The sequence below is a fragment of the Rana temporaria genome, chromosome 1, assembly GCF_905171775.1.
Source record: "Rana temporaria chromosome 1, aRanTem1.1, whole genome shotgun sequence".
Classification (NCBI taxonomy): Eukaryota; Metazoa; Chordata; class Amphibia; order Anura; family Ranidae; genus Rana; species Rana temporaria.
Window position 1 is genome coordinate 493007062 of NC_053489.1, and position 13215 is coordinate 493020276.

The window sequence follows — 13215 nt, forward strand, 5'->3', positions numbered from 1 at the left end:
CCTTAGTCTTCTTGAACAATCTTCCTTAAGACCTTCCACCACACCATAAGTGCTCAGTGACTCCACACCCTAAGGAATTGCGCTTACCAATAGGACATGCCTCGCATTCACATGCTTGGCAATACCGCAGAGACTCCAAAGGCATCAAACGACTCCACCAGTGCTCCAGCACCTCAATGTTGTTACATATGTAAAAACAAAATGGCTCCAATAGTGAAGTATATCAAAACTATTTATTAAACACAGCAGGAAGATTGTTCAAGAAGACTAAGTGGACACCTGAAAATGTAATCACTTTAAATTGAATCACTTACAGACTTGGCTTGTTACAACTTATTTTTGACCACTGGATGAACGTTTTGAATATTCAATCACATTTATTCAATTATTTAGTTTTCTTTTATGTGTATGTTTATATGTATATATTTATATATATATATATATGCACATTTTATTAGTATTTAGTATATGTATGATACACTCTTTCACAGGGGAATATTTATTTATTTTTGTTCAGTCACTGAACTTAGCGCTGCTATTTTGTTCACTCAGAATTATTTCATACCCAAATTATACTGCCAAAACGTGGGGGTCGTCTTATACGCCGGGTGCAGAGACTGCAATATGTATTTGAAGCCCGCCGGGTGCTCCATGCCTGGTGAAGAGGCCGCCAGATCGGTGCGAGGCCAGCCGGGTGGTCGGTACCAGGTGAAGAGACCGCCATATCGTTGTGAATCCCGCCGGGTGCTCTGTACCAGGTGAAGAGGCCGCAGGGTGCACGGCAATGCTGAGTGTACACTGTGTGCGCCGCTCGGCCAATCCCGGCGGGCGATGCACGCTGTTGCTGCATGCAGAGCCTGTTAAGCCAATCTGAGCAGGCTTTGCATCCATCAACAAATTAGTAAAATGCATTGTCTGCCGTGAATGGCTCAGCTGTGCACACTGTATGCACATTGTATTCTGCAGTAGAAACGGAACCATAGAAACCAAAATTAACATATAATGTAACATATACTGTACTATACAGTAGTATACTGTACCAACAAAGGCATTTGATCTACATCAAAAGTATACAGTACCTGGAACAAAGCATCATATATACCGTACTGTACCTAACAAAGCATCATATTACTGTATACTGTGTGTACCTGGTGCTACTGTACGGTATATTACAAAGCATCATATACATCCTGTACTGCACATCCAGCTCCAGATCTCCCCTTCATATAAAATACCGATATGATTTATGGTGCTTTGGAGGAGAGGATTTATTGTTGCTACCTACCAATTGTGGGATCTCTGGGACTTGTAGTTCACCAGTTTCCTTTTTGATTTCATAAGTGATACCGTAATACCTGACAGATTACAATACCTGGCACATTTCAGAAATGGCTGATAGACAGGGCCCCAGCATGGCTCCAGCAAGGAGAAGAAAACATGAAGCCAGTTTTAAGATCAAAGTTGTAAACTTTGCGAAGGAACATAATAACTGCGCTGCTGCAAGACAATATGGAGTAATGGAAAAGATGGTCCGAGGCTGGAAAGCAAAGGAAAATGCATTAAAGAGTATGCCAAGGGCTAAGTGTGCATTAAGAAGAGGCACCCCACATTGGACAGAACTTGAGAAGCATGTAGCAGACATGGTGCATGAGCATCGTCACAATGGTTTTGTAGTGACACAAAACACCATACGAATTTCTGCACTTCAGTGGGCCAAATCTCACCCAGATCACAGCAAAGGATTTAAGGCCACTATATCCTGGTGTTCTAGGTTCTTGGAAAGGCATGATCTGGTACTGAGGCAAAAGACCAAAATTGCGCAAAAATTACCTGCAGATCTCGACGGCAAAGTAAGCAATTTTCATCAATATGTCATACAACAGTGCAAGAAACACGGCTATGCGCTAAGTCAGATCGGAAATATGGATGAAACTCCAATGAATTTTGATATGGTTGGAAATAAGACAGTCAATTCAAAAGGTGCAAAAAGCATGTTAATTAAAACAACAGGATGTGAGAAGTCCAGTTTTACAGTGGTACTAGCATGTACAGCTGATGATGCCAAACTAAGACCCATGATTATCTTCAAAAGAAAAACAATGCTGAAAATCAAGTTCCCTGTTGGAGTTTTTGTACATGTGAATGGAAAGGGCTGGATGGATGAAGAAGGGGTAAAGCTATGGCTTGAAAATGTATGGAGTAGACGACCAGGTGGACTCGGTCGAGAACGTAGCCTACTGTTGTGGGATATGTTCAGGGCTCATTTGACTCCCAGCACAAAGGAAAGGCTGACAAGAATGAACACAGACGCAGCGGTTATTCCTGGAGGATTGACATAGTTGGTACAGCCACTGGATGTGTGCCTAAACAAGTCATTTAAGGATCGCATTCGAGAGCAGAGGAATGAGTGGATGGTTAGCGGCGAAAAGTCATTGGATGTTTTGTGCAACTTTGTCATAAAAGCCTGGAATGATATTGATGCAGAAAAAGTAATCAAGCCTTTCAAGAAGTGTGGCATATCAAATTCATTGCTCTGGGATGACTGGTTGGCAAGCCCAGATTGCAGGTTGCCAACCTGCCATCTCAGAGCATCAGTGTTGTGAATGAAGCCGGCAGTATAGGAAGCAAGTGGCTTTTCAGAAAGTGCAACACACTTGCAGGATATAATAAACGTCTATGGCAAAATGCAGCTAACTTGCTGGAAATCCACAGGAACACTGCGCCACACCCACAGTGTGGGTAGACCGCAAACATTCATTGTAAAAGCAGCCTTAGGCCCCATCACACGAACGGTCCAACCCAATCGGATCCTCCATTCACCTCTATGGAGCGGAAGATGTAAGACTTTTTGTCCATTTACACCCTGCCTATCTCCAATCTGATCTGCTAAAAAAAACAGAAGTGGATCCGTCCCCTTCCATCTGATTGGATCAGAGGGCCCATAGAGTAGATTGGGCTGTGCCTGTATCTGCTTTGCATATGCAAAGTGGACACAGACCTTTCATCTACCCACTCCGCTCATTGTGGCCCGCGACTGGTTACCAAGTCGCTTAAGTGGCCCTCGGCCTTCAAAAGGTTGGGCACCCCTGCCCTATTCAGTTTATGTCAGATGATATGACATTAATGCTTTGTGAAGCAGGTTGGTGTGTAGCTCCTTTTTATTACTCTGTTGTTAGATGAAAATGTTTAAACTGTCAAATATCTTGCATCATAGATACCAGTCTCCCAATACAATCATTCACATGAGGTTCACATTGTGATTGTCACACAGTCATTGATATCGTAGGACAATCTCTGTATGGCCACCTTTACATGAGGCGTACTGCATTTGCAAGGGAACGATACATCATTACTGTAGCTTAAATGATTACTATTACACTCGGCTGCACACTAGCTAAAAAACATCTCCCAAAGATACAAGACATCAAACAAGCTGCTACTTAGTAGAGAAAAAACGAGTTCCAGTTAAATGCTTTGATCAATTCATAGTGAGCTCAGCATCCACATGGCAGAGCATGGCCAAGAGCAGTTTGATTAATTACAAACCCTACCATTTGTGTTTCTATGTCCCAGTCTAATGTCAGCCTCCATTTCTACAATGTAAGTAACCTGATATAGGCTGTCTGTGATTTATTAACATAATAATTACTCGGCAGGTCTGGCACACACTATAATTCATGAAACATACATCTAGAACAAAAACAAGCAATGTTGAATTCAGATATCAATAGTTAGATAAACGGTCTCTGTCCTATGTAACACATCATGTTATTAAATTACCCCTCGTCTAATAAAGGCTAATGCAGGAAATGGAGTACATGGTATGACGTGCTACATTTACTTATGGATAATTGGATAATACTATTTCATTTTGCAACTGTACTCTAAGCTACAATATGCTGATATGTTTAGTGTATGTTATATAGCTCAGGGTTTATATTACAATTTGTGAAAATCCTGAACAATAATTGTAAATTAAAATTTCCAATTTGTGTCAAACAAAATATGCATTTTAAAGAGAACCTGTTATGAGAAAAGTACAGGAGATGAACGCTACATAAAAGACTTACTCCCAGGCTTTCAAGCTTATGGTTCAGCGTTTCCATTGACCCAGAACAAGTTATGTATTCTATTGAGTCTATTAAGTCAGAGCTCCGACTTGGCTACAGCATAGCAGCTTAGAACTAGTCTGGTGTTAGGAATAGAGAGAAACGCCATGGGGTCCTATATCATGTTAGAAAGAAATCTGAAACATCTGTATACAATTCTGACAAAGAACTCTATGCTTTAACCCATATTTGTACAATGTACTATCAGGCAGTGCACAGTCGGCCACTGGGGTATAAATGAACGGTCCTCATGGCTTTGTCTGATACACATCTATAAAGAATATACATCTTGCTTTTTTGGAATGTGATGGAAGTGATGGCATGTAAATACCTTTTCTGCCAAGAAGTGTTGGCTCTCAGTGGCTCACACACGTGTGCTCAAAGGATTCAGCATGCATTTATAAGTGAGAGTCAAGGGAAAAAAAGATCTTTCATGCTTGAATTGTGACCTTATTTCCAAACTTCCTCATTTTCATCTATGCTAGCTCAAGACAAAGGTAGAATAAACAGAAAAACTACTCTTATGGTTGGTATATTGTTATTCTTTATTCTGTTACAGTGCTTACCTCTTAATAAAACTTTGAAACCTGCTATGTATTAAATAGATATACTGTACCACCTAGCAATCCAAAATGTATACAGTCGAAGCTCGGATTACGAGCATAATCCATTCCAGGAGTATGCTCGTAAGCCAAAGTACTCGCATATCAAAGCAAGTTTTCCCATTAAGGTCAATGGAAACGAAAATTATTTGTTCCACATTGACTTCAATGGGATGCCATACCGAATGCGGCCAGGGGTGGGGGGGTGGCACCAGAGAGCGCCAATAAAAAAACGTCCGAAAAGGCCAGAGGACACTTCGACTCGTTCCCTGCGCCCCTGTACCTCAGGCCAAATGAGGTACTGCAGGCCTATTTAGCTTGAATTCTGCTTCTCTTGCGAGTCAACACTTGCAAAGCAAGTCAGAATTTAAAAATAAAAGTTGCTCACAAATCAAAACGCTCTCAAACCAAGTTACTCTTAAACTGAGGTTCCACTGTATTTAATTCCAAGCATAAATACCACTGTATTCTTACCGTAGGTGAAATATTCCACTTCAGGAGGAAGAGTAACCAAGGAAAGGTCACTTTCTTGAATATTTTGGTCCACATAATTTTGAGCTTTGGTGGCTTGCATGAAAGCTAATAGTCTGGCTGTGAAGGCTGCGATAAAAATGGAGAGCATTCCAAAATCTAATACATTCCACAGCTGAAGAACATATTCCCTGGGACCTTCTATCCACAGCTCCTTACACTCCGACCACATCATGCCTGCAATAAAAACAGACAGCATTGTTTGTAGTGCTTAATAAGATAATTCTGTTTGATGAGCCGCTGCACTGCTATCCAGCGAACAACCAGGGCTCATTTCTAATGTTGCACTTAAAATAAATAACAATAATTTTTGTCTCTGGTTTGCATTTGCTTTTTTAGAGATACGCTACGCCGCCGTACCTTACCTGGCTTTAGTTCGAATCCTGGAAGAATTTGCACCGTAAGTTACGGCGGTGTAGTCTATCTCTGGTGGCGTAATTCAAATCGGCGATTAGGGGGCGTGTTTCATTTAAATGAAGCGCGTCCCCGCGCCGAATGAACTGTGCATGCGCCATCCTTAAATTTCCCGCCGTGCATTGCGCTAAATGACGTTGCAAGGACGTCATTTTTTTTAACTTAGACATGAATTACGTTCATCCCGATTCACGGACGACTTACGCAAAAAAAAAATTCAAATTTCGACGCGGGAACGACGGCCATACTTAACATGGCAAGTCTAACTATACGCCGCAAAATAGCAGCTTTAACTATACGCCGGAAAAAGCAGACTAGAGACGACGTAAGAGAATGCGACGGCCGCGTGTACGTTCGTGGATCGTCGAAAAATAGCTAATTTGCATACTCGACGCGGAAAACGAGAACTCCACCCAGCAGACGCCGAAGTATTACATCTAAAATCCGAAGGCGTACAAAGCCATACACCTGTCGGATCTAACCCAGATGCCGTTGTATCTTGGTTTGAGGATTCAAACCAAAGATACGACGTGGGAAATTTGAAAGTACGCCGGCGTATCAGTAGATACACCGGCGTACTCGCTCTGTGGATCTGCCCCTAAATGTTTAGTTATTCTTTAAATGGTACAGACTATGCATTGATGTTTCTGTGCGGTTTGGATTCTTTACAAAATGCAAACGAATCCTAACTTTAAAGAGAAACGTTTGTTGAGAAAAAACATTCCCATCTGGGTGATCTATGTACATTGCAAGGATTATAACAACCTTTGTTGCAGAGTAATACCTTTTGTTATTCTGAAGAAACCCTTGTGTGTTTGTCTGTGTCCATGTGATCAGTGAATCTAAAGGGAGTGGTTTCATAAATATCAATCAGCTTCTGCACCTGCAGGGCTCTAATGAGGAAAATTACAGGGTCTGTATGCCTTTAGACATGATTTCCTATTGAGAGTATCTCACCAAAAATGAAATTTTTGTTGCAGGGGATGCCTGAAATCTGACTTGTATCAGACTTTTGGGAAAATCAATGAGCCAATCACACAAGCAGGAAATTATGTTTCTGGGGAGCGTTCTGTGCACATTCTGTTATTATTCCATATTGCATTGAATTTTACAAAAATTGACAGAGCTGCAGATTGGAATGGAAAGGTAATTTTTAATAACATTCAATTACAATATGACTTGAGTTGCAATTGTATATGCTGTATTTTTTTTTTATTAACTATTATTTTCTCCTACAAAAGTGGAATTACCCTTTAAATAGATTATACTGAAGGGTTGATTTACTAAAGGCATATAGACTGTGCACTCTGCAAGTGCAGTTGCTCTGGAGCTTAATAAATTAGGTGAAGCTTCCCAGGCCTGGGCTCAGCCCTTCCTTCTCTGAGCTGGCCGCTCAGCTGTCGGCTAATTGCCAGCTCCTATCTCTCCACAGTGACCCACCTTGTTGATGATCCTGCTCATCAGTCCTGTCTACTTAAGCCTTCCAGTTCAGATGATCTCTGCCTTCACCTTGGTCAACATCTCAGAGACTTTCTCCTGCGTTCCTGTTGAAGACTTTGCTCGGCTGACATCCCTTCTAGCTCCTAATCCTGCTTGCTGTTCTACTACATATATCTTTGGCTCTTTGACATTGGGCTTGGATGACTATCCGATCTGGTTCCTGAACTCTGGCTATGTTTTGACTCTGTTTATCTTATTATTATTATTATTAATAAACAGGTGTGATTTAACTGTACCTCTGTCTCGGTCTGATTCATGGTTTCTGACAAAGCTTCACTTTGCAAATAAAAAAAAATAGCATTTTGCTTGCATGTGATTGGCTGATGGATGTCAGCAAAGCTTTCCCTCATTTACTAAGCTCTGGAGCAACTGCACTTGCAGTGTGCACAGTCTATTTGCCTTTGGTAAAACCAACCCGTTGTATACATAGATATTACAGTGCAAAGATTCAACGTTGTTCATGAACACTGTCTGCTAAAAGGTTAAAATTCTCTGAAAAGTGAGTCATACAGCAGATTGAACACGGTCACGTAGTGCATTATTGAAAGGTTGTGAAAATCAAGCGTACGCACGAGGCGTTAGCATCCTTAAGGTGTGAACTGTTCATATTCAGCAGAATACCTGTTTCATATACAATTAGCAGCAACACAACACAAACAGGATAGAGAGGAATCAAAGCTGATGATAGATGATAGCAAATAGGTATTTCTAATATTTTTTTCTTTATTTGCTATATTTAAGATACTCCAGTTTGACGTTCACACAGAACAGCAATATGCATAGTGCAGTACCTAGGCCAACCAAAGAGAAGTCACTTTATTGGCCTTACTGCTCTTAACATGCATCAAAAAAACAGCTTGCAAGGAGACATAAAAAAAAAAAAAAGTATTCTAGGGAATAGTTTGACAAAAACCTTTCTACCAGTCATTCTAAATAAATAGGGGTAAACTACTGCCTAGCTGGCTTGTGATGCTGCACTGGGGCCCAAAAGTCAAAAAGCAGTTCATTAGAGGGTCAACTCCCTTTAAATTCTGATCACATGTTCTTATATATTCATGGACCATGCACATGTAGCAATGCTTCGTTGTATAACTTTATACAGTGTACTGGAGGAGCGCTAGATCGAGAGGTCTATTAACTTATTAGGTTCTGAATAAATGGTGCAGGGAACAGAGACACATTTGTAAGCTGCATATATGAGCAAAGGATAATGTAGGTACCATGTTATCTATTGACAGAAGCATATTAGCCAGGTGTTAAGGTGGCAAGATAGGATGTACTGTATGCAATAACAATAAACAGGAATCCTAACCAATTTCCAACAAAGGCAATTTAGCTATAGCTATAAGAAGAAACAAACCTACCCACAACCCAGACCATTATGAGCATTTCTGTCCATGTAATTCTTGTGGTCTTCACTCTGAAGATCTGCTTTGGGTACTCAATTACAGTGATGTTTGGTAACGTTTTAATGCCTTCAAATCTGTCAGATGCATTAAACACGAGCAGGCACAGAAAGATAATAAATGAAGCAGCATGAGCCACAAACTTCATGAAGGGACTGCGGAGTATCTTGCCAAGCTAAAAAAGTAATCAGAGTAAAAATTAGTGATGATCACATTCTCAGTTTTAATTAGACAATAGATGGAAGTTTAGTTTAGGATATTACATGCTAACAGATATTTTGTGCACTGCTGAATCCCATGACAGTGCATACCTAAGTACCAGGGAAATCCATGGCACTTTCATCTGTGGAATACACAACCAAAGATTTCCAACTCAACCTTCAAGCACATCATTCTCAGATAAATATTTATAGGCAGCAAGCCTACCAAGAGTTAACAAGGTGGAGTGTGTATGAATAATGCGGGATTATAGGTAGAGGAAGCACAACCAGCCAGTCAAGTGGTAAGTCTTCAGCCAAACAGGCAGCAATGGTAGGATACTAACACATGGCACCCAATCAAGTGGACCAATAGAAGAGGTACCAAAGTAGAGCAGCACATGGCAAGCAGAACAGGCCATGTTGCATGCAAATAGCAGCTACAAATATGTTAGTCCATCACTGGTGCACATCACTGGTGAACTACAAAGCACAGATATTTAAAACAGGCTATGGCTTGATAAATTATTTAGTGGGTTGTCTATTTACACCATAGGTGTGCTCAGCCTATTGCATTAGGGTGTGCACCCCAAAGCTCAAACACCCACTACTGATCACTCACCATGTTCATTCAGAAAGGGAAGGTGCTGATAAATACATATTTACCACTCCTTCCCTCACTCATCCTAAAACATCTCCGCAGCAACACCCGGCAGGAGAGGAGAAGCGGGAAGCCTGAGGTGCTGCAGAAGGAAGGAGTGGGGAGCCAGGGTGGTAGGGGGAATCTGTGCTGCATAGAATGATTAGGGTGTGCCTGGGCACACCCGCACACCCTGTGCACACGCCTATGATTTACACTCATAAGTAACAGCAAAGTAATATGTAGGTGCAGCCATATTTACAACCCCACCTGCTAAAACACCCAGGGCAGTTGAACATCCAGGGCCAGATTCACAAAGAGATACGACGGTGTATCTACAGATACACCATCGTATCTCTGACTTACACTGGTCCTATCTATGTGCCTGATTCATAGAATCAGATACGCATAGATAGGGCTAAGATCTGACAGTGTTACACTGTGTTACACTGTCGGATCTTTTTTTCAATTTAAAAATGGCGCCGGGGGCGTTCCCGCTGATTTACGATAAATAATATGTAAATCAGCGAGATACGCAAATTCACGAACGTACGCGGACCCGACGCAGTGTTCTTACGTCGTTTCCGTAGCGGCTTTCCCGGCGTATACTTACCCCTGCTTTTATCAGGCGCAGCCAATGTTAAGTATAGCCGGCGTTCCCGCGTCGAATTTGAATTTTTTAACGTCGTTTGCGTAAGTCGTTCTCGAATACGGACGGACGTCGTTTACGTAAGCGTCGAAACCACTGACGTCCTAGCGACGTCAGTGGGAGCAATGCACGCCGGGAAATTTCGCGGGGGGCGCATGCGCATTTAAATCGGCGCGGGAACGCGCCTGATTTATATAGTACACTCCCCCTAGCCGCGGAATTTGAATTACGCCGGGGGATTTGCGATCCGCCGCCGCAAGTATGGAGGTAAGTGGTTTGTGAATTACCCACTTGCCTCCCAAACTTGCGGGAGCGGATCTTAAATCAGGTAGATCGAGCGGATCTATAGATCCGCTGATCTACGTGAATCTGGCCCCCAGTGTTTAAACTGATAATTTTTACATGATCCCTTCCTCAGGCCAGTACTGTTGATGTATTTATTTCATTACTAATCTTATGATGACTTGACAAAACGGTTCAACTGTCTGTCTTTATTTGATGCTTGTGCAATTACTTTGATGGTGGAGCATTAATGTACATTTTTCTGTTTCTTCTTGAAATCAAATAAATGACTTAAGAAGAAAAAAAAAACACCCAGGGCAGCGTCCTCTTCTACCACCTAAGGACCTTGCCAGTTTTTCAGACTTGGTGTTTACAAGATTAAAACCGTTTTTTTTTTTTGCTAGAAAACTACTTACTGTAAAACCCCCAAACATTACATATATATTTTTCAAACACCCTAGAGAATAAATTGGCGGTCATTGCAATACTTTTTGTCACACCGTATTTGCGCAGCGGTCTTACAAGCGCACTTTTTTGGGAAAAAAATCACTTTTTTTGATAAAAAAAATAAGACAACAGTAAAGTTAGCCCAATTTTTTTTTATATTGTGAAAGATAATGTTATGCCGAGTAAAATTATACCCAACATGTCACGCTTCAAAATTGCGCCCGCTCGTGGAATGGCGTCAAACTCTTACCCTTAAAAATCTCCATAGGCGACGTTTAAAAAATTCTATAGGTTGCATCTTTTGAGTTACAGAGGAGGCCTAGGGCCTAGAATTATTGCTCTCGCTCTACCGAATGCGGTGATCCTCACTCGTATCCCAGCCGAGCAGGACACAGGACGCGATCGCCTCCGCCGCTGCCGAGGGCTCCGGTAAGCGGCAGTGAGCGCGGGAGAGCAGCAGGATCCGCCGTGGAGACCACCGTTATCGTTTAAAGGACCATTCACAGGTAAGATAGATAGCTCGGTTATGGCAGCGGCTGCTGCCGTTACCGAGATATCCATCTTTAAAGTGATGACGTATATATACGTGAGTGGGTCCTTAAGTGGTTAAATCACGATGGCCCTCTCCTAAGTTTAAGGCATATTCAGAGAGATATAGCAAAAGAAAATGTTTTTCTTAGTTTAGTATACACTTTCCACTATGTTTCGAAAGCAATTTTACACAAAAGGTGACACTTTTTGTCCAATCCTTGGCTGATTGGATTAAACTCATAAATAATAGCATCCTATATTATAAGAGTACTCTTGGAAACAGGATGCCCTGGAAAATATGTAACTACTGGCTACATTCTCCGCAAATGGAATCTATGCAACCTTATACAAGAGAGTAGATACAGTGGGCTGGATTCAGGTAGATTTGCGCTTTTTTTACGGAGGCGCAGGGCAACGTTTTTGCCCTGCGCCCCCGCAAATTTACTGCGCTGCCCTTGATTCACGGAGCAGTAGCTCCGTAAATTGCGTGGGCGCGCCGGCAAAATGCCTGGCGTAAGCCGCGCAATTTAAATGATCCCGTAGGGGGCGGGAATCATTTAAATTAGGCGCGTTCCCGCGCAGATCGTAGAGCGCATGCTCTGTCGGGAGACTTTCCCGACGTGCATTGCGGCAAATGACGTCGCAAGGACGTCATTTGCTTCAAAGTGAACGTGAATGGCGTCCAGCGCCATTCACGAATCACTTACGCAAACTACGTAAATTTCGCGACGCGGGAACGACGGGTATACGTAACATTGGCTGCTCCTGCTAATAGCAGGGGCAGCCTTACGCGAAAACCGCCGTACGGAAACAACGTAAACTGCGTACGAAAGGCTCGCGTAACGCTGTGAATCGGCGTTAGTATGCAATTTGCATACTATACGCTGAGCACAACGGGAATGCCACCTAGCGGCCATCGCAAGAATGCAGCCTAAGATATGCGGGCATAAGAGCCTTATGCCGCGCATATCTTAGGCTGCAGTCGGCGTAACGAGGTTCCTGAATCAAGAGCATTCGTTATGCCGGGGCAAGTAAGCAATTGCGCCTGTGTAACTATGGTTACACAGGCGCAATTGCTTCTTGAATCCAGGCCAGTATGTTGCTCTTCTAGTCTGACCCTCTGAAAAGTTTGTATGAAGCTCATAATGTCTATATTCCACTTTAGATACTCTATAGTAGCCACTCCCAACTGGCATTCCGTGGAACCCTAAGATTCCTCCAGAGGTTGCTAAGGGTTCCTTGAGCTGTGACTGATTGACCTCCATTTTGATTATGCCTGCATTTTCCTGGGGCCAAAATCACCTTGCAGAGTTTTCTGTATAGCTCTGTACACACGGCCCATTTTTATGCCACTGTCTGACAGAAGCAGGCCTGTCAGATGAGCATGCTGGAAAAGCAGCAGCCGACCAACTCCCGATCAGTGCTCTGTGCCAATGGCAAAGAGCGCTGATCGGAGAGTTTCAGCCGGGGGGGGGGGGAGGTTCCTCATGTCAGCACACAACAGCTCAACAGGGGATATTGCTGTACTGGACAAAAAAGGAGAAAGAAAGGCGCACCAGCCTCGTGTACTACCGTTTGGCAAATTTTAATGAAAAATTAAAATAATGAAAACTACTCACAAACAAAGAATGATAAAAGGCTTGTCAAACGATAATTGAAATACCCCTCAAACCACACTCCAGACTGTAGGGGGGGGGTTGGCGAGGAGCGTTGCTGCTTGGCTGACGCGTTTCGAGGTAACAGAGGCCCCAACAGGGCTCTGAGGAAGAGGTCTCTGTTACTTTGAAACGCGTCAGAAAAGCAGCAACGCTCCTCGCCAACCCCCCCCTACATTCTGGAGTGTGGTTTGAGGGGTATTTCAATTATCGTTTGACAAGCCTTTTATCATTCTTTGTTTGTGAGTAGTT

General features: G+C 42.6%; 1 protein-coding gene across 1 annotated transcript in view; it reads right to left on the reverse strand.

The window, feature by feature from the left end:
• The window catches only part of TRPC3 (transient receptor potential cation channel subfamily C member 3), a 276775-nt gene that overhangs the window by 59225 nt on the left and 204335 nt on the right, over window positions 1-13215 (reverse strand). The window contains exons 5-6 of the mRNA XM_040330375.1: window positions 8521-8737; window positions 5186-5419 (exon numbers count right to left, since the gene is read on the reverse strand). Of these exons, the coding sequence (XP_040186309.1) occupies window positions 5186-5419; window positions 8521-8737 (451 nt within the window). The remainder of the gene's footprint in view (window positions 1-5185; window positions 5420-8520; window positions 8738-13215) is intronic.